At 39.2% G+C, this 21,960-nt stretch overlaps 1 protein-coding gene and 3 long non-coding RNA genes across 5 annotated transcripts; all 4 read left to right on the forward strand.

The window, feature by feature from the left end:
- The first annotated feature begins 1,115 nt into the window (after positions 1 to 1,115).
- LOC137124676 (uncharacterized) lies at positions 1,116 to 6,121 on the forward strand. Its single transcript, XR_010914013.1, has 3 exons — positions 1,116 to 1,440; positions 5,359 to 5,706; positions 5,796 to 6,121. It is a non-coding gene; the product is annotated as an uncharacterized lncRNA (long non-coding RNA).
- A 4,881-nt stretch (positions 6,122 to 11,002) lies between these two features.
- LOC137124667 (uncharacterized) lies at positions 11,003 to 14,150 on the forward strand. Its single transcript, XR_010914004.1, has 4 exons — positions 11,003 to 11,121; positions 11,203 to 11,268; positions 11,521 to 11,684; positions 13,856 to 14,150. It is a non-coding gene; the product is annotated as an uncharacterized lncRNA (long non-coding RNA).
- Positions 14,151 to 16,207: 2,057 nt separating this feature from the next.
- LOC137124623 (B-cell receptor CD22-like) lies at positions 16,208 to 17,969 on the forward strand (the record flags this gene model as incomplete). Its single annotated transcript, XM_067499724.1, has 3 exons — positions 16,208 to 16,625; positions 16,915 to 17,139; positions 17,674 to 17,969. Coding segments are annotated over 3 exons (939 nt in total), but the record flags the coding sequence as incomplete, so codon positions are not given.
- Positions 17,970 to 18,204: 235 nt separating this feature from the next.
- Positions 18,205 to 21,137, forward strand: LOC137124660 (uncharacterized). 2 transcript variants are annotated; one of them, XR_010913998.1, is made up of 5 exons: positions 18,205 to 18,459; positions 19,264 to 19,345; positions 19,452 to 19,512; positions 19,995 to 20,215; positions 20,351 to 21,137. It is a non-coding gene; the product is annotated as an uncharacterized lncRNA (long non-coding RNA). The 2 variants fall into 2 exon arrangements; XR_010913997.1 differs by having other exon boundaries at positions 19,995 to 21,137.
- The last annotated feature ends 823 nt before the right edge of the window (positions 21,138 to 21,960 follow it).

The following is a 21,960-nucleotide window of genomic DNA, read 5'->3' on the forward strand; positions in this document are numbered from 1 at the left end:
ATCTGAAATTACTGAAGCAATAACATCACAAACAGTTATAGTTTAAACTTAAATCCCTATTTAATTGAAAAGTAAAAATAAAAAGATATATAAATATATATAGTAACTTAAAATGTTTGCATTCCTTATTCCCAAATAAAATATATTCTCAAATATATGGCACAGTATCAAAACAAAAAATACATTTACCCTTCAAGGCTGTTTAACCTGAGTCACAGATGTTTAACGGTCCTTTTATCAAAAACTCAATTAATTAATAAAAATAAAAAAATAGTTGCAGGCCTGAGTCGGTGCTGGGGGGCGTTGTGACCAAAAACTCAGTGGCCGCTTCACTCCAACTAGAGCAACAAACAAAATAAAATGTGATACCTTTTTCCCAGGTGAGCAATATATCCAACCAATCCTGCAACTCTTTCTGTCCTTGTCTCCGATTCAGACGTCTGTAGAGCCTGTCCAAAGGTGTCTCTGTCCTCCAAATCAGCAACAGTTCAACAGGGCACGTGTAGCTGGTTTAGCTGGGTTAGCTAGCTGCCTCCCTCGGTCGACGCTGTTACTACTCCTCATCGAATTGATGAGCGGGTCCTCTCCTGATAAACACTTCGTATGTCTCGGGGAAATACTTAGTCCATCAGAAAAAACTATACACTTGCAGATTATCGAGCTGACAATCTAAAACTGTTCCCACAGGTTACTAGCGTACAGCTTCAAACTTTTTCCCTTTCAATTAACTCGTTAGCTCGTTAACATCCTCTCGCTCTCTCTTGATCACGTTCTCAGCGCATGTTCACATTCACTTCCGTTAACAAAATAAAATCCTACGTTATCACCTCAAAAAAAATACCACATACAACAAAACATTTGAAACATTTTAACCCATGAATTCAACATTTTATATCAGAAACATTTTACAACCAATATAAAAAAAATATACAATTTGACCCAGTTTTACCTATTCATCTGTGCATTTTTAAATAATTATTTATCTAACAAACTTTGTTTATTTATCTATTTAAATCACTTATTAATATATTTTAAATATTTAAATTTATCACTGGGCTACATAGGGAACATTAATGTCACAGAGTCCAGTTAAAGTGTCAGAAATTACAACATGAAAATCAACCCGTCTCACTCTGTGCTATAAATTCTATAGTTATATGTAAAAGCCTAAAGTTTAGCGTTTGCTGCTATTTTGCTCGTCATGCTAAATAACGTGAATAATGAAGTGTGATGTGTGTCAACAGCCTGATTTCTATCTTCTGTTCACTGGTGACAGAGGAAAGACATTTTAGAGACAGAGTCCTTCTCTGTCTGATGTATTTCCTGTTTCTGTATTTGTCTGCTAACATGTTTTATTGTCACACAGACACATGAGAGGAGCAGCTATGAGTTTAACAGCAGCAGTGAATGGATTTGTCGTCTCCCTTCTCTCTGTGTCAGGTGCTGTACATCTACATCTGCTGCTTTATAATAGAGGAATGTGAGAAAATTCAACAAGAGTTGTGTGAATGTCCTCAATCACAGATGGATATGGAAAAAAATGCTGTGCAAATCTCAAGTTCAGATTGATTGTAACATTTGGTTTTCGTTGGTAATAACTGGACAGTTTTCTTCTTGGGACATTTATTACGATCGTTCTCAGGGAACTGAATGACTGACAACCTGAAGAAAAGTATTGTAAAAGTACTGTAGCCACTTATCCTGTTCAGGTCTCAGGGGGGGGCTGGAGTCTATCCTAGCTGTCATAGGGCAAAAGGCAGGGTCCACTCTGGTCAGGTCCCCAGTATCTTCAGGATACTGGGGGAAAAACTAGAGAAAACCTACACAAGCACAGGGACAACATGCAAACTCCACACAGACAGGCTGCAAACAGAAGGATGATTCAAACCAGGGACCTTCTAGCTGTAAGGTGGCAGCACTAACAGCTCCACCACCTTGCTGCCCTCATACTGTAGTTATCAGTATAAAACAATTCCAAGTACCATTTAAAGTAAACTGATATGGAGAGTTACAGGGCTGCACTGGGATTCAAATCTGGCCCTGGACATTTGAGCACCACAGTGGACTGTCTGGACACTGAGCTTTTTTTGGGCTAAATCTACCAGTAGGGGTTTACTGCTAAGTACAAGTGAGTTCTTCAGTATATTTAATGCAACCATAAGGGGGCACAAGCCAGTGTCTTCTTGTGTCAGACCCAAGTCTGGATAAATGCAGAGGGTTGTGTCAGGAAAGGCAAGGTTTTGGTGGAAATGGGCTACTGATGGTCAAAGAAGGGGAGGAAGAAGGTGTGTTCGTAGGCAGAGAGAGAAGAAGAAAGCCAAGAATGTAGGACTGACAGTAGGACTTTGAATGTTGCGACTATGACAGGGAAGGTTAGAGAGTTGGTTGACATGATGGAGAGAAGGAAGGTGGACATACTGTGTGTCCAGGAGACCAGGTGGAAAGGTAGCAAGGCTAGAAGCTTAGGAGCAGGGTTCAAGTTGTTCTACCATGGGTCAGATAGGAAGAGAAATGGAGTAGGAGTTATCCTGAAAGAGGAGTTTGTGAGGAATGTTCTAGAGGTGAAAACAGTATCAGACAGGTTGATGATGTTCAATGTTGTTAGTGGTTATGACGCACAGGTAGGATGTGAGTTAGAAGAGAAGGAGAAATTCTGGAGTGAGTTAGATGAAGTGATGTAGAGCATCACCAGAGGTGAGAGAATGGTGATTGGTGCAGATTTCAATGGACATGTAGGTGAAGGGAACAGAGGTGATGAGAATGTGATGGGCAGGTTTGGTCTTCAGGACAGGAACAGAGAAGGACAGATGGTGGTAGACTTTGCAAAAACGATGGAAATGGCTGTAGTGAACAGTTTCTTCCACAAGAGGCAGGAAAATTGGGTGATGTATAAGAGCGGAGGTAGAAGCACTCAGGTGGACTAGATCTTGTGTAGACGTAATCTGAAAGAGAGCAGTGACTGTAAAGTGTTGGTAAGGGAGAGTGTAGCCAGACAACACAGGATGGTGGTGTGTAAAATGACTCTGGTGGTGAGGAAGATGAAGAGGACAAAGGCAGAGCAGAGGACGAAGTGGTGGAAGTTGAAAAAGGAAGAATGTTGTGTAGTTATCAGGGAGGAGCTGAGACAGAATCTGGGGGGTCTGGAGGTGCTTCCAGATGACTGGACCACTACAGCTAGTTTGATCAGGGAGACAGGTAGGAGGGTACTCGGTGTGTCATCGGGAAAGAGGAAAGTGGACAAGGACACTTGGTGGTGGAATGAGGTAGTTCAGGAGTGTATACAGAGAAAGAGGTTAGCTAAGAAGAAGTGGGACACTGAGGACTGAAGAGAGTAGACAGGAGAACAGGGAGATGCAGCGTAAGGTGAAGATAGAGGAGGCAAAGGCCAAACAAAGAGCATATGAGGACTTGTATGTTAGGTTGGACACTAAAGAGACAGAGGTGGATTTGTACAGGTTGGTGAGACAAAGAGATAGAGATGGAAAGGATGTGCAGCAGGTTAGTGTGATTAAAGATAAGGATGGAAATGTATTGACAGGTGCCAGGAGTGTGATGGAAGATGGAAGGACAACTTTGAAGAGTTGATGAACGAGGAAAATGAAAGGGAACGAAGAGTAGAAGAGGTGACTGGTGTGGAGCAGGAAGTAGCAAAGATTAGTAAGAGTGAAGTGAGGAAGACGTTGAAGAGGATGAAGAGTGGAAAGGCAGTTGGTCCTGATGACAAACCTGTGGAGGTATGGAAGTGTCTAGGAGAGGTGGCAGTAGAGTTTCTGACTAGTTTGTTTAACAAGATCTTGGAGAGTGAGAGTATGCTGAGGACTGGAGGAGAAGTGTACTGGTGCCCATTTTTAAGAACAAGGGAGATGTGCAGAGCTGTGGCCACTACAGAGGAATAAAGCTGATGAGCCAAACAATGAAGTTGTGGGAAAGAGTAGTGGAAGCTCGGCTAAGGGCAGAGGTGAATATTTGTGAGCAGCAATATGGTTTCATGCCTAGAAAGAGTCCAACAGATGCAGTATTTGCTTTGAGGATGTTGATGGAGAAGTACAGAGAGGGTCATAGGGAGCTGCATTGTGTCTTCGTAGATTTAGAGAAAGTGTATGACAGGGTGCAGAGAGAGGAGCTGTGGTTTTGTATGAGGACGTCTGGAGCGGCAGAGAAGTATGTTAGAGTGGTGCAGGACATGTATGAGAGCTGTAAGACAGTGGAGAGGTGCTGTAGGTGTGACAGAGGAGTTTAAGGTGGAGGTGGGTCTGCATCAAGGATCAGCTCTGAGCCCCTTCTTTTTTGCCCTGGTGATGGACAGACTGACAGATGAGGTTAGACAAGAATCTCCCTGGACTATGATGTTTGCAGATGACATTGTGATTTGTAGTGAGAGCAGGGAGCAGGTGGAGGAAAATCTAGAGAGGTGGAGGTCTGCTCTGGAAAACAGAGGAATGAAGCTGCAGTAAGACAGAATACATGTGTGTCAATGAGAGGGACCCAGGTGGAACAGTGAGGTTACAGGGAGCAGAGGTGAAGAAGGTGCAGGACTTTAAGTACTTAGGGTCAACGGTTCAGAGCAACGGAGACTGTGGAAAAGAGGTGAAGAGGCGAGTGCAGGCAGGTTGGAACAGGTGGAGAAAAGTGTCAGGTGTGTTGTGTGATAATCAACAAAAACCAGGTCTTTGCTTATTAACTGGACTGAAACTGGAGGTTTTGGTTTGATTGTGTATTTTTATTACTGTTTGAGTAGTGGACATTTGTCTTCTCAGGAGAGTTAAACATAGCTGCTGTAGATATTTTCACACTTAACTCAGCAACAACTCGACCACAGAGTGAACAAACAGGAAGATAAACAGGAAAAGCAAACACTGTGTGATGACTGTTGTTCGTTCTTGTCATAGTCAGAAAAACAGCCTGTAAGCTCACAAACTCGAGTCTTTCTCAGTATTTGACTGAGCTTCAGACTGTGTGACGTCTCCTCAGTGCTCACACACACATTATTATAAAGATCATGGTCACATCTTCCTATGCATCATGTGTAGTTCACACAGTTCAACAGATCAAACACTGTGTGTTAAATTCTTACTAAAACACCATGAATCATGATTCTTAACATGTGAAACAGCAGTAAACTTCTAAAAGGAAGATTCACGTTTCAGGCTTTGTACTGATCCTTTTTACCACAGAGACACACAGGAAGAATGAAGCACAGCTGAAACTACAAAACTTAAAAAACACTGTAGAACCAAATCAAATGTTCTAGTTCAGCTGTTGTAGAGTGATGCAAAATTATCTGTTATCAGATCTGATCATTTTTCTTGACAGATATTTAACTGAGGTTAATTCAGTTGTTTCTGTTCTGTGTTACAGTGATACATGGTCAGGATGGCTGGGGAGTGAATTACACTTCTACTGACATCTGTGCTATAAACGGATCAACAGTGGACATAAACTGCACCTACAAATACCCACCTGATAAATATATCAGAGTTTTAAAGAGAATATGGTTTACTAAAGGACCTGATAATAACCCTGAGAATCTGACAACAGACTCACATTACACAGGTCGTGTGAAGTTTCTCTGTGATGACAAAGTCTGTACTCTGAGAATCGCAGACCTGAGACAGAACGACTCAGCTGTGTACAAGTTCAGATTTGAAACAAACCAATCAAATGGGAAATTTACTGGTCAACCTGGAGTCAAATTGTCTGTTACAGGTAACATTTGTTTTCCAAAAGGTTCATGTGTCTGAAATATTTTCCTTCGTGTATGAATGAAATCATTTTTGTTCTTTGTGCACATTCAGCTCTCAGTGTGCAGGTGATCAAAGCAGCATCATATCCAGGTTCTAACATGGTGGAGATGCAGTGTAACAGCAGCTGTGATCTACCTACATACATCTGGTACAACAAGGGACAGAAAATTGAAGGACAAACTTCTTCTAATATTTCCGTCAGTGTTCATGTTACAGACAGTTTCTCCTGTGCTGTAAAAGGACAAGAGACGTTCCCGTCTCCTTCAGTGTGTGAGTTTCCTCAACACTCTTCTACTAACACACCAACACCTGCTGTTTCTAAACCACTGTGTGTGTGTGTGTGTGTGTGTGTGTGTGTGTGTGTGTGTGTGTGTGTGTGTGTGTGTGTGTGTGTGTGTGTGTGTGTGTGTGTGTGGAACTCTGTCTTATTTGATGATTCATTGTAGGGAGTTGAAATGAAAATAAGATTTATTACCCATAAGATTTTACACGTCTCTCATTTTCAGTCTGACTGTAAACTGTAAAATACGATGTTTCATCGGAAAATGTGTCCTGCATATTAGCAACATCATTAGTGGAGCTGGTTGTATCCTTTAGCAGCAGTGGGTGGAGTCGTTCCTTGGTAAGATCAGTCTGATCAGGGACAGACAGAGGAGCAGGACAACCTTCAGTACGCCAGTGTCCACTTCTCTGAGAAACAGGCAGATGCTGTTTACTCCAACATCAGAGCAGCTCAGCCCTCCAGGCAGGAACAGGAAGTGACTGAGTACTCTCCTCTCAGATTTATCAGGGACAGTACAGCTCCAAGGTGAGCAGCCTCTCACACAGTAACATCACTTAATAGCTTGTACATGTCCCTCACAGTTATATATCATTGTTAGATTCTGTTGGGAATTATTGTTTTGTGTGTGTTCAGTTGGGAAGTTGCATTGATCAAAACTAAAGTCACATTGTCAAAACTCTTGTGAACCACACTGTGAATCATTTTTCACACAAGAACTTTTTCCCATTCATACATACACATGGACTTTTAAATGAGGAATCTGTCTAAAACACATGATGGAAAATAGTGTGTTTCTACAGTAACCATATTTAAACATTGTTTAAACAGTAAAAATGATAATTCCAGCCGAAAGCCTGCCCAGGTTTTCATATGCTCACCTTCATTAGCTCAGGAAAGAAGGGTAACAGTGAGATAACATGCTGTAACTGCACTGAGGATTCTTATTTTTTTAATTTATTTTAGTAAAGTGGTGGAAAGGCTGTAATATAATTTCATGCTACATTTTCAATATTACTTTTCATTACTTTCCCCCCTCAGATTTCAAAGTCAGTACACTGAAGAGAATCCAGCTGCACTGTACAGCACCATCAACAAAACCTGATCAACCCACCATGAAATTATACCCTGTGTTTAAACTGAATGTGTTTTATAATTTCACTTTCTACCAGAAGTGTCAAATCCTAAAGTATGTGGGCTGCATAATGGGACAGGCAGTGCAGATGGTGAGGTTTTAACAAATAATTGTGAGCTAGAAAAGCTGGAAATTACATCTCACAATGTTGATTAACTTGATCATTACATTTTGCTGCATTTGTACAACACGTTTTCTCTTCCAGTTGTACTTTTGAGCTTGCACCAATTTCTATGTGGCTAGTTCAGGCAGGAAAACCACTTATGTTAGGATTAGAAACAAGATATACCGGTATTGATATATTGTTATATTATTAAAATGTATTAATAAAAACGAAAATTAATGGTTATGTTGACCTGGTGCAGAGTATGAAGGATTTAAACAACTTAAACTCTAACAACAGATGATTTGAAAACCTTTGTGCAAAAAATTTAAAGCAAATGATTCTAGTTCAACCACCTTTGAATGTAGATAGTTACTAAGTCTGTATAGTCCATAATCAGTTTTTAAAAAACCCTGATTTTGGTCGTAAAAAGAATTGAGTAAAACAACCAATTTCGCCTTTGGTTTAAGATCTGTTTATTGTATCGCTCATTCTCTTGTCCATCAGAAATACCTGTTGTGATTGGCAGCAGGTGCGGAAGTGAGATAAAAGGGGCGGGGACATGACACGGAGCGCAGTGTAAGACTGGTGAAGAGTGATTCGTGGACGTTAAGGCATTTTTGATAAGCTTGGTTATGAGGGTTGTGCTATTATTATATACTTTGAACATATTAAGTCTCTTTTCCACTTGTCTGCTCCTTAGTGTAACGTTTAGTATTTGTGCTCGTGGCCGCAGAGAAATGGCGCTAACTGCCTTAGTAACAGCTAAGCTAAGCTAGGTAGCAGTGAACATTTGCACATGTGAGTTATATTTCGTGTGGAAGCTGATTTTATTAATTTATTATATTTGGGGGATTATTAAGTATCATTTAATTTTGTTTTTGTGGTTGAGTAGTTGTATTGCTAATATTTTAAAAGGGGACTGAGTTGTAATTTTGCCAGTATTATATGTCCAGTCTAATATAATTATTCTTTTTAAGTCTGTAGCCAGTTATTTAAATAGCTGCAACAATGAGCTGCATTCGAGCAAGTGGTTATGTACTGTATTCAATCCCTCATACATCGATCCACGGTGTCTTAAGGTGAAATTGTACTTCTCAGTCGATACACGTAAACCTGCGTAGAGACTGAAATAATGGCCCTGACACACACACCTACAGATGTAGCCATTGAAGGGTCATGGTTTTTGGTGGCCTTCCTTCAGGAAAGCAGTGTGTTTAATGCAGAGAAAGGCTCATTAAATCCAAGCTGCAGTTTATCTTTCCAGCCACCAAGTGTCCTCGTCCACAGTACTCAATCCTACTGTGGATGCAGTAACTACTTCTTGGTGAAGACTGGTTTTAAATCTGATCTATCACACAGCTGCTGTCATATGTTATAGAACTTTTCCCTCTTGGAAGAATTGTAGACAGATCTCAGCGTGATGAACCATCTCAGTTTAATACATGCCGGCATGGAGAAGAACACATGGATGTTGAGTGTTGTTTCTGACTTGTATCCCTCAAACCCCTTCTATTTATACTTAAACCCAAGACAGGAACCACCCTCACAAAACATGAATGAAGAAACCAGGTGCATGCAGTTGACAGTCATCACTCTTGTCCCTTTCTAGGTTATCTGAAGATATCAGTAAATAAAACCCTTTTATTGTCCCTTCTTTTAGATCTTGTGACCCCAGGACCCACTATCTGCTACATTGCTTTGGGCCTTGTAACAACAAAATGCCTGCTGTGATCTCAAACATTCCTCCAAACACGACCCAGCCTGTGATCTCTTGTCCTCTTTGTGACCTCTTCAATAAGCCTATCTTGGTTGATTGTTTGCTAATTATCCAACCATATGACCATATTCATATTCCCCCACACAACCCTGTGTTTATGTTGACTCTATCACGTGATCTGATGGACATACAATTTCCTATAGATTGTGAAGCTCATTTATTTGGATTATAGCCCACTGCAAGATGTCTTTAATGATACTTGTCCATCACTCTGTGCCGCTTTAATGCCAGATTTGTACGTTCGATTTCAAAGTTGTTCCACGAAATATCCATAACCAGTGATCATCAGCGGTAAAGTAAGTTCTCCTCTCTTCCTCTAGTTGTAAGCACAGGTCTACAGATCACCAGTGTTTGACAAACTGAAACAGATTGAGTGTGAATATTGTTAAATGTTATGTGAATTACTTGCATTACTTTTTTCTCATCATGGGCTGCGCTCACATTTTACTGTGCTGGTTTTGACAATAACCAAACCTCTGCAGCCATCGTTCTATTATTCTACTTTTTCAGCGCGATCAACTTGTGCCGCTAACTCGCAACTATACATCAGACAGAGTTACTAAAAATAAAAATCTATTTAATATTTCAACAGGAAGCTGAGAGTAGAAACCTCCATCACCTCACATGTTGGTTACAGCAGCTCGTGTTCAGTCTGTTCTCATGTATATGTACACAGGGAAATCAGGTTACAAATGGCTTCAAACACAGAATATGAAGTAAATTAATCACATCAACTTTTGAAATGTTGTTTCATTGCCCTCTAATGGCGAAGTGTCACTTTTACAGATTGAGGTCTCGTCACTCTGGGATCTCTCAGCTCTATCTGCTTTAAAGGATCAGTCAAATGTTGTCTTACGTGACTAATGTTGTGTGGATATGGAGATTATTATTATTATTAATATTATTATTAATATTACTGGTAGTAGTTTATTTTGCTGTACACTTCAGGGGAAGTATTTCAAATAGCTTATTCTTAAATTATATTACACACATAAATAATATAGATCATCTAATCTATACCAAAGTCATTAAAGTGACTTTTAATGATCATATCACCATAGTGTCTTCTAACAAAGTCCTGCAAATCTACTTGTGTTTGTCACAACAATGTTTCATTATCACTAACAGCATCTGAGTTTCTGCATTTCTGCTTTTCTCTGTAACTATGTCAAAACTTGACCACAGAATGACCAAAGAAGAAACAACGTGTTTTTTTCTCACCTAATTAACTCTTGACTAAGTGTTGAAAACATAAACCCTAAAAAAAACAAACAAAAACATAAAATCCAAAAAGTGTTTTCAGTCTTTCCATGAACATGGAAAGTGATGGACTCTGTGATCCATGATGACAGTAGCTTTATTCACTCTGTCACCGTCTGCAATTATAGAAAGTAAATAGAGCATTTGGTTTGTTTTTGTGCAATATCACACATTGCTCAGTGCATCATGGGACTCAGCCCACAACAATACAGTTAAGCACAGTGATGTAAAGCAGGTGATGTGTCAAAAGATATGTCTTTGTGGATGTGATGTTTTCTGCATCTGCCCTGTAATGTAGAACACTGACAAAATACTTTTTGTTTTTCCAGACACTAAACATCTGATGCAAGTGTTTTTTACCTCATCATCCATTGTCTATAACCGCTTATCCTGTTTAGGGTCGTGGAGGTGCTGGAGTCTATCTCAGCTGTCTTTGGTCTGGTCTCCAGCTGATCTCAGCGCAGCACAGAAAGACATACACAGACAGACAACCATTGACACGCTACAGGCAATTTAGAGTTATCAGTTAACCTGACACATGTCTTTTGACTGGGGGAGGAAACCAGCGTACCAGACAATCCACGCAATCACAGGGACAACATGCAAACCTTTAGATGTGAGTTGGTGGTGCTAACCACTCCAAAACCATACTGCTCCATACTATGTCCCACTCTGTACCCTACATTAAATACTTTTATGTTTTACATAAAAGTTTAGTTTTGGCATTGTGGTCAACATGCAGGACGAAGTCTGATGTGTTTCAACATCCTTATTTCTAGCTTCTGTTTACGGGTGACTGAGAAAAGATCTTTCGCTATTGTAAGTAGAGCTGTAAAGTGATGTGACTGATGCATTTCCTGTGTCATGTTTTTTTCTGCTAATATTTTCTATTGCCTCTAGAGTCACACAGACAAATGAGAGCAGATTGTTTCAACAACAGCAACACTTGTCGTCTCTGTGTGTCAGGTACTGTACATATACATTTCATTGCATCAAAAAGAGGAACAGAAAAATGTAAGAAAATACAGGACTTATGAATAAACAATGAATGTTTGTTGGGGTGTATTTTGAAAAAAGTTCACTATAAATAGTCTGTAAATGTGTAGTTCAGGTTGTTGTTAAGCAACGTGATGTTCGGTGTTTTGGGTTTTCTTGAATTTTATGGACCCTACAACAAAAAAAAACAAGTTTTTGTCTGTCTCCGTTTTTGGTTCCAAGACTTAGACACCAGTACTTCAGCTGCTGGTCTTCAGATGGAACAACAGCGGATCAGTCTGAAGCAGAGAAGCAGTGGAGAAGAGGAAGAGTTGCTGTCAGGGATTTGTATAGGACCCAAAAGCAACACTGTGATAGGGATGTGAAATGCGAGTTAGTTTTATTTTGTAAGTAATAATGATTTTGTAACTTAAATGGGGTAAACAAGGGGAACAAACCAGAGAAAAGAGTTAATAAGTTAGGTATCAAAACTAAAATCACTCCTAAATAGAGGACAAAATGCAGACTTGGGCCAAAAATTAAATACAAATTACTACAGAAACACAAACCAGGAGAAAACTGAGTACTAAAGAGGGAAAAGATAACTGGGAAAAGAAAAGAGAACAGAACAGGCAATAACTAAGAAATTAACTAGAAAATGATTAACAAAAATTGTTATCAATAGTGAACAATAATCAATGGTGAAGCTGGATGACATGAACAGGAAGTGGGAAAAAGGGCTACAAAGCAAAAGTCTAAAACAGGAAGTGGGCCAGATCATTGCAGTTGCTAGAAAAAAGAAAGGGAACCATAAAATCTTGCAAAATGTGTTAATCTCTCAGACATCATTGCTGCAGTGGATGTTAGTTTTGTATTAGAACCATCATCTAATGTGCACTAGGTGTCAAAAAAGTGGTTTGAAATGCTAAGTTGGTTATAAAGGTTCAGGGTCCTGGTAACAGAAGGTGAAATCCAGTTTTCAGCTTGTTAGTCAGTTTTTCAGTCTGTCTTTTGGGCTGTGAATGAAAACCTTAGAATAGACTGATGGACATTCCTAGCAATCTACAGAACTCTGCCTGGAACTTGGCCATGAACTGAGGGCCTCAGTCAGGGACTATGTTGCAGGGGAAGCCATGGAGATGGAAGATGGGCTGGATCATAAGTTTGGCAGTTTCAATCTACTACCATAAGGATTGCGGTATTTTCCAATGAGATTGATAAACCAGTCACAAAGTCGAGATAGATGTGCGACCAGGGTCTTTCTGGAATGGGTAAAGGGTGGAGAAGGCAGCTGGGGAGTGTTTTGGAAGTATTGCCTTGGGCACATTTTCGACATTGAAGAATTCCAGGGTGTCAGATTTTTATGGTGTGCTACCTGAAACCTTGTTGGGCCATGAACAGGGCACATGGAATCCCATTTTGATATTTTAGGTTTTTGTGGTCTATGAAGACCATGAAAGGATATTCTGCTCCTTTGAGCCGGTGGCAGCCTTCTTCTAAAGCCAACTGAACTGCCAGTAGCTGCCTATCTCCACATTTGTAGGGTCCATGTTGATGTTTCCCAAGGTAGCGATAAAACCAGGAACAAATGTTGGGTGAATGGAATTTGTCTTGCTTGACTTTGATTCCTTAACACTTTGCCCAAACCATGCAAGTTGTGTTTGTTCATTAAAAGTGTATGAATTGAAACTTTTTTCTTGTATAGTTTCAATACTGCCTGACCTCAGAGTTTCCATACTCATAGTAGTACATGTTTTTAGAAATAGTGTCAACTATAATTTTGACGCCTTTATGGTTTTCACACTTTACTCTGCTCCAAGTTAATGACAGAGTAAACAAAGTGAGTCGCAGACACAGTTTAATGATCACTGTTTCTTTTTCCCCTATTCAGAAAAGTCCACAGTGCTTCATCAGACATTAGACCACTGTCAGATAGACTGTGGCATCATGCAGCACTCTCTGTTTCTATTGCACATCTATTTGTTATCATCACCCTGATTCCAAGAACTGAACATTGATAGTTTGTTTGACTTCCTGGTCTGAAATCGTACAAATCTGGGACATTATATATGATCCTTAGCTTGGAGTTTGTTTGTTTTTTTTGTTCCTTAGTCTTGATCTAGTTTACACACACACACACACACACACACACACACACACACACACACACACACACACACTGAACCACTGTACCTGCTCTGTCCCAGCACTTGGGCCCAGTCCCTATTCATAGTTTATACCCCTACTCCTCATTTTCTATTTTCCTCTCAGTAGAGAATCGTAAGTAGTAGAAATATCTCGCTATCAAATGGGACAAACCTTCAAGGCTGCTTTGTTTTAGAGCCAAAAGTTCTCCCCAGAAGTCAGGGTGTTGCATAAATAGCGAGACGATGATCTGAGCTGGGTTTAAGAAGGCAGGGGAACAGGTGTAAATAATTGTGAACGGTGAAAAGGGCTACAAAATAAAAGTCCAGAACAGGAAGTGAATATGAAGGACCGGATCCTGACATTCACACATTTTAAATATGGTAAGAAGCAGGAAGTCTGGTGTGTTTTAATAGTTTGTTGCTCTCTTCAGTATTCTGATCATAATGCAGTGACTTCATCAGAGAAACAACCTCCACATTGAGTAGAATCATCTTTTGAAACATCCTGTGTACACAATTTACTGCATTAGTTTAACATCCCTGAAGCCACAGAGGAAACTGAGAGGAGCAGCTATGAGTTTAACAGCAGCAGTGAATGGATTTGTCCTCCTCCTCCTCCTCTCTCTGTCAGGTACTGTACTTCTACATTTGTGGGATTTGTCTGCAGCTACATCAAGCTGTGACACACTGTTTGTTTTGACCCCTGTTAATTATGACCATCTTAACCCCAGTTCACCATCGTATTAAAACCACCAGTTTGTTTGAAACTGTCAGAGCTGAAATGACCAGTTGCTGGTTTGGATTAGTTCAGATTTTTATACTTGGTTTTGTTATTGAGTCATTTGTAATACAGATCTGTAATGAAGATTTGTTTTACAGAGTTGTTCTGAGACCCACCCTGGTTTAATAAGTTCTGTATATTGTGACAGTTTTGTTCTCTCTCTGTAGTTCCAGAACTTTTATCATGGTGTCAAGTCAGTGTTTAGGAGGAAACCTGGTCTCATCACATAGTGGCACAACTTTCATTTGTACAACACAACAGTTTTACAGGAAGACAGTCTCTTTATTTATAGGTCAGGTGTACTGATGAGTTTCTTTCACCTCTTATCGTTTTCACACTTAACAAAGCAGCAATTCCACCACAGAGTGAGCAGAGAGGAAACTAACCAAGAAAAGCACATAGAGTCTGATGATTCATCTTCTTCCTCTTACTCTGCTCAGTAACACTGCAGTAAAGCTCATTTCATCACTTCATTGCACTTTAGACTGGATGTTGTTCAGCATGGATGCACACAAAGTTAAACTAAATTCAGCAGGTTTGCATCATCCACTCGTCTTCTGCTCTGGATAGAGTTCAGCTCAGTTCAGATCAGATCAGATCAAACATTTAAATCAGGATGTTGCTAAGCATGTTTCCACTCTAATTTAATAATGAAATAACAAAATAAAAGTCAAAGAATCATTTTAAAAGCAGTTATAAAGTCTCTAAACTTAATCCAGCTCAGAGGCCATGACACGATTATCCCTTATTTGAACATTTATTACATGTAAATCAAATGGTTGAATACGAACAAACAGTGGTAACACACAGAGACAGAGAGAGAGCAGAGCAAACTAAAGACCAGCTCCTTTATGGTCTTCAGAGCTCTGATTCCAGATGCTAGAAGGAGAAAAAACCCACTCCCTGGCCACAGCAAACCAGACAGGGGCCATCACAAGAGGTAAACATGAGAATATAATGTAAAAGTGTTTTGTGAAGTGCTGCAACCCTCTTTGATCCCTTAATTTTGGGAGTGTGAGCTGCACTTGGTCAACAAGAACCAATCACAGTCCAATCACACACACTAAACACATTAAAAATGACTTAAAATAAATCACAATAAAGAGAATTACATTGAAATAATCTAAATAAAATCAGTGTTATATATTTGTGCAAATACTTAGAAAGTTCTGACAGCTTCCACAATATGAACACTAACAAGGTGCTATGTTCAAACAATAAAAAACACTGCGATATAATAAAAAAACAGAATTCAAAAGTTGCAGTGCAGCTTTAACTTAGTCAACAAATATTTATTTCTTTTTTTCCGCGACAACAATTTACAATTTTTTTCTAAGATAAATGGAAATGGTGCTATGCTCAGTGAAATCTTTGGACTTGTATTTGGTAACAATGGGCCTTATAGAAGCAGAATGTGCAAACAAGACAACATAAAACTATAATGTTGCACTAAAATCATGTCCAAAGTCTCTGATAGCTTTCATTTAAAATTGTACATGTCTGGACGTCCTTACGGCAAAGGCATCTATGGTATCATCGAGTAATACTGAAGGCTGCACCTGAGGGCTTGGACGGTAGACGATATCAATCTGACAAACATAAGATCATCTTTATTGATCCCACTGTGTGGAAATTCACTCGTTAAGCAGCAGGAACCATATAAAGTGATACAAGCGTTTTTAAAGCATTTACAAAAATTCAAAATTATTACTATAATTTACATTTTGTTTTTGAGGGCATGCAGCAGTGCCCCCTCCAGCAGCTGATACTCTAGGCAACCGTCTATATGACCTATGCTATAGTGTAGAACAGTAAAAATACTGCATAGTCAGATTCTGTTGTTTAGTTCAGGTGTGGTTAGATTGAGGTCTGATAGTAACGTTTTATGTCAATGACAGATAATTACTCTGATAACTGAGGACAATGATGTTTGTCCAAACTAACATTTCTGCTGAGATTAATGGTCATTAGTTGTTATTGTTGATGCTATGATACAATTTCTCTTAACTGTTTGTTAACTGAGGTCATTGTGATTGTGGTTTCTGCTGTTCTCTGTGTTACAGTGATACAGGGTCAGAATAACTGGGGAGTGACTTACACTGCTACTCACATCTGTGTCTTAGAAGGATCAACAGTGGACATTTACTGCACCTACACATACCCATCCAGAATAAATGGAAGAAGTACAACAGTTCAAACCACATCATGGTTTACTAAATGGAAAGTCAATGCACCTGTAGATCTGAGAACAGACCCAGACTACACAGGTCGAGTGGAATATTACTGTCCTGACAAAGTCTGTTCTCTGAGAATAAGGGACGTGAGACAGAGAGACTCAGCTGTTTACAAGTTCAGGTTCATAACAAACCAACCAGGAGGAAGTTATACTGGTGAACCTGGAGTCACTTTGTCTGTCAAAGGTAAGAATTTAGGAGGGAGAGCAGTGTCTATACAGGTTGACAGTCCATGGAAGGATTTAGGGACAAGGAGAGATGATCTGGCAGTGAGCAGTGGGGAAAGCTGGCTATAAATACAAGGGGCCACAGGTGAAAACAATCAGGGTTAACGAGAAACAAGAAGCTAAAGAAACTAACTGGGAAGTGGAGCAGAGGGATTAACAAAATAAAAGCCAGGAGCAGGAAGTAAAGCTAAACAAAACTAGAGCCAAAAACGGGGAGTGTGACATTCTGTTCTTCTTAACATGTTCAGATCTTCAGGTGCAGGTGACCAGATCAAAAATGTACGATGGTTCCACTTGGGCAGATGTGACGTGTCAAAGCAGCTGTTTACCTGATCATCTTTCATACATCTGGTACAAGAATGGACAGAAGATTCAGAGACAGTCAACATCTTCTTATGCAGATTACTTTACTTCTGCTGACAGCATTTCCTGTGCTGTAAAAGGACATGAGAAGTTCCCCTCTCCTTCAGTGTGTGAGTTTACTAAAATATGTCTCCATCTTGTGGTTTATTGTTGTTCTGTCTCCACAGAGGAATAAAACAACTTGCTGTTTTGAACAGGACTTTATAAATTCTTAGGGTCGGAGAATTCTTAACCTGCATTTTATCCACTTATTGTTGATCTAGAAGTGAACACAGAGTCATATATTTGATAAAGGTTAAAGGATTTAAGTGTTTAAGGTTATAAAATTAGGCTCCTCAGTGAATTTAATAATGTCTGGTGAGAATATCATGGCTAACACAATTCAATTCACGTTAATTTAACAGTAGAAACCATCAGTGTGCAGAGCGATGCTCAAAGACAGAATCTGAGTCATTTGTCTGTTCACCTTTGTTCAGACCTACTGAAATGTAGAACATTAGGATTTTTTCTTATTTCAATACATGTAGCCACACATACATATGTTCTCATCTCTATTAGTTAATTGTATGTCAGTTATGTACAGTGGTTCATCATAATACATATCCTGCAAACAATAAACTGTGTTCAAATGTTTTCTCCTCCAGATCCTCCAAAGCTTCCCTCTGTGTCAGTGAGTCCCTCTGCTGAGATAGTGGAGGGTAGTTCAGTGACTCTGACCTGTAGCAGTGATGCTAACCCAGCAGCTAAATATACCTGGTATAAGAAGAACCAAAGAGTGGTCAACAAGGAAAACGGAAATCTAAATCTTTTTAATCCAGAACCACAACTTGTCTTCAGCTCCATCCAGTCCTCTGACTCTGGACAATATTACTGTAAAGCTGAGAACAAACTGGGGAGGAGAAGATCTGGAGACATCAGTCTTAATGTGAAATGTGAGTAAAACAACTTATTTAAGTAGAAACCTAGTGGAATAATTTGGCTGATCATACTCACTTAAAACCACCTAGAATGTTTCTGATGCTTCTACACTTGTTTTCTTATTTCAACATGTGTAGCAGCAGATACATATGTCCTCATTTCTATTAGTTAAATTTATGTCAGAGTACAGTGATTTATCATAACACATATCCTGCAAACAATAAACTGTGTTCAAATGTTTCCTCCTCCAGATCCTCCAAAGCTTCCCTCTGTGTCAGTGAGTCCCTCTGCTGAGATAGTGGAGGGTAGTTCAGTGACTCTGACCTGTAGCAGTGATGCTAACCCAGCAGCTAATTATACCTGGTACAAGGAGAATGAAGACTCACCAAAAGCTTCAGGAAAGATCTTCACCATCAATGACATCAAACATGAACACAGTGGGAATTATTACTGTGAAGCCCAGAACACAATAGGACGTCATAACTCCACCTTATATCTGTTTGTTACTGCAGGTAAATTATTACAACTGCACAAACCATTTTTTGAACATTCAACATAATGTTTGAGAATTTGAATTAATATAATAGTTTTTCATCTGCCAATAACTTCATTAGGACACAGCAGAAATTGACAACTATCAGCAAAATTGTATATAAATGGTTTTTACAAATGTATATTATAGGAAAATACACTTCTCATGCTGTCTGTTTTCATTGAAGTTATGAATATTGGAACCAGGGGAAACTTTGAGAAGCTTTAAAACAGTCATTGCCTCTGGACAGGAGTCAGAAACAGAGTAGTGTGAATTTGAATCATCTGAGTTTGTCTCATATTGCTAATGTGTGCAGATCAAGGTTTTTATCATGTGTGTTTGATCAAAGACTTATAACATTTTATTTTTATGTTGTTAACATGTTTCTGTCACCCTGTAAAAATATACAAACTGTGGTCTCCGGAATTTCTGCAGAAATATTGCTGTTTGTGAAGGTTCAGAGAGTGAGAGCACAGAAAATTAAAACCTTTTAATGAAATATTAATGAATGTCTGTGTAAAACTGACTTTAAGAGGGTGAGTTAGAACAAACCATTGAAACAAAGGAGATGTTTCATCTCCAGCTGGTCTGGGACAGCCTCAAACCTCCAGTAATGGACAGACTGACAGACATTCTCCCTGTACTGAGCAGGAAATGAAGCATTGATGTTGCAGACACACATGCACCATAGTCCTGGTTTTGTTCCTGCTAGAAATCACCCAATTGGCCCAAACAGGCTGTAACACTCAAATGAACCGTCGCTCTTCTCTTGATTGTTCCACAGGATCATGGAAATCAGCAGCAGCTGGAGTAACCACTGCTGTTCTCCTACTTCTCCTTGTCCTCTGTGTCTTCTTATGGATCAGGTGAGCAGCTGTGTTTCACTAAATGGTTGGTTAATAATTAATTGAAAATCTGTTTGTCAGGATTAAAACATTCAGTCTATTTTAAAATTATTCTTATTTTAACCAGAAACAAGAAGAATACTGAGGAACCATCTGAGCCTGAAGACAGACCAGACAACAGGGAACAGGTGAGAGTTGTTAAATTCAGCTTCCTGTTTCACCTCTGTCCACACCCTCAATCACTGATAAGTGTGTTTGGGTTTGGTTATAAATGTGCTGTGATGAACCAGTAAACGCATCCAACAGTGGCGTCATGAGGTCTGAGAGGACACTTTTCTACAGCAAAGCTAGAAGCTAAAGAACCACAGATCAGCAAAAACCAGTTACTCTTCACAGGAGAGGAACCTGCCTGCAGACAGGTGAGGTCCTGGAGTCGTACACCTGTACATCACAGTGAGAAGTTAAACCCTGAAGATCAGGACAAAGAATAAATTCACTGGAAGTTAACTTACTCATCTGAGAAGAATCTTTGTGGTGACAACAGTGATACTATGACCATCTTTCCTGCAGATGTTGATGCTTTGGTCTTTTCAGGACAGACCTCTCCAGTCAAGATAAACACATTTTACCACATGTCCCGTGTGTAGCTGAAGTACTTTTGTCTTTGCAGCATCTACCTGCTGAGGGACAATCAGAGGAGCAGGAAAACCTTCTGTATGCCAGTGTCCACTTCTCCAAGAAAGAGACGGATGCTGTCTACTCCAACATCAGAGCAGCTCAGCCCCACAAGGAGGAGGAGGAAGTGACTGAGTACTCTGCTGTCAGATTTGTCAGTAAAAGTACTGCACAGAGATGAGCAGCTCCCCACACAGTAACATCACCAAACTAAAAGTACTAATTGAATTCATTCTTTAATGAATTGTTGGCTTATTTTATGTCAAACGGGAACAAATATCGCTCAGCACAGCAGATGGTCAGTGTCACCACTTATCACATCCATAAAACACAATTCTTTCATCATTCTAGAGGCAGTTTCACAGTCGATCACAGTTTCACTCAGATGAACCAAACACGTGAATGAAAACAATCCACTGGTGACCATCAAAGGTTCAACGACCTCTTGACTCAACAGTTTCTATTTCTGCTTCTGAAATCCAGTCAGTTTGAACTGATGAATCCTGTCAGATGAGAAGTGTAATGTCTTCACGAACTCCAAGAAAGTCCACTTGCCACTAAACAGCACCTCTGGGGTCCACGAGTGAAACACGTGTTCTAATGTAGATGTAGTTTCCAATCACTGCCACTAGATGATAGTAAAGAGACACGTTTTCCTAATGAGAGACCGTTTCTAGTCCCAGTACATCACATGATGAACTGTGTACTGCATTCTTTTCTTTCTGATTATATTTTTGTTTTATCTCTTTTTTATTAGTCTTCTCACACATTTTTTTTCATGAGCCAAGTACCAGTGGTCAGTATTTTTACTCTTTTGAAAAATTAATTTTACTTAGTTATGTAACTTGTTTTTTTTCCTTTTTTGTTTTTTGATAATAGCTTGGTTATATATTTATACAATAAAAAATATTTTTTTTATATTCTTCATACTACATACTTTTACTTTCTATTTATTTAATTTAATTGCACCTCAGTGATATTTTTTTAATTTACCATTTGTCATTTGCAATTCTTTGCCTATTTGCATTTTTACTTTTCACATTTCTTGCATCAGGCTTTACATGTTTATTGGTTTTGAAGCTGAATGTGCCAGAATTCTACCCACTTTTAATTAAAAATGTCTCAATTGTTCTGAAGTCTTTTCAGTTTTCTAAATTGTCTTATTGTTTATGTTTACGGGATGTTGTAGTGTCTAACATGTTTGATTCTAACAGGCCTCATAACGACATTATCACACCCTCTTAAATGAAGTAGTTCATACTTTTGCAGGCAGAAAACTACTTTTTGGATTTGTTGCTATGTGCTGCCACCTGGTTCATCATGCTGCTAAATCAGCTAAATGAGAAGGAAGTTGTGCGTAACTTTAACAACATGACTTCTACTCTGTAGAAAAAGTTGTGTAACTCTTGATTTAGTTATTCTGCACTTTACTTACTCTTCCTACAAATATGTTATGACTCTGTAGTTATAGACACAACGTGAGCAGCTATGAGTTTCACAGCAGTACTGAGTGGATTTATTGTCTTTTTTGCTGTCCCAGGTACATGAGTGTACATTGTAGATATTGTAAGATTTTTACACTCGGAGCAGCCAAAAATCAGGTTATAATGTAAAAACGTGATTAATTTATTCTCACACAGGATGTAGATTTGTTCAGTAAAGTGATTCATTGGGATCCAGAGCCTGTGCCTAAAATTCAGACATCAGAATTTCCTCTTTTTCCTTACAGATCACTTTGTTTGCTGTTTATCTGTGTAAAGTCTGTGTATCTTGACAGATGCAAAAAACGTGTTTGAACAAAAGCCTGCTGAGCTCTGCCTGGTGCTCTTTAGTAGTTTAACACTTGGGAGTCTGCGTTGGTGTTAGGTTCCAAGACTCTAGAGTAGATTGGTGGACACACTAATGGTTTACTAGTGGATTATCTTAAACTGAACCTAAACTTTAACCATTCACGTCTTTTC

Source organism: Channa argus, chromosome 3 (genome assembly GCF_033026475.1).
Source record: "Channa argus isolate prfri chromosome 3, Channa argus male v1.0, whole genome shotgun sequence".
Taxonomy (NCBI): domain Eukaryota; kingdom Metazoa; phylum Chordata; class Actinopteri; order Anabantiformes; family Channidae; genus Channa; species Channa argus.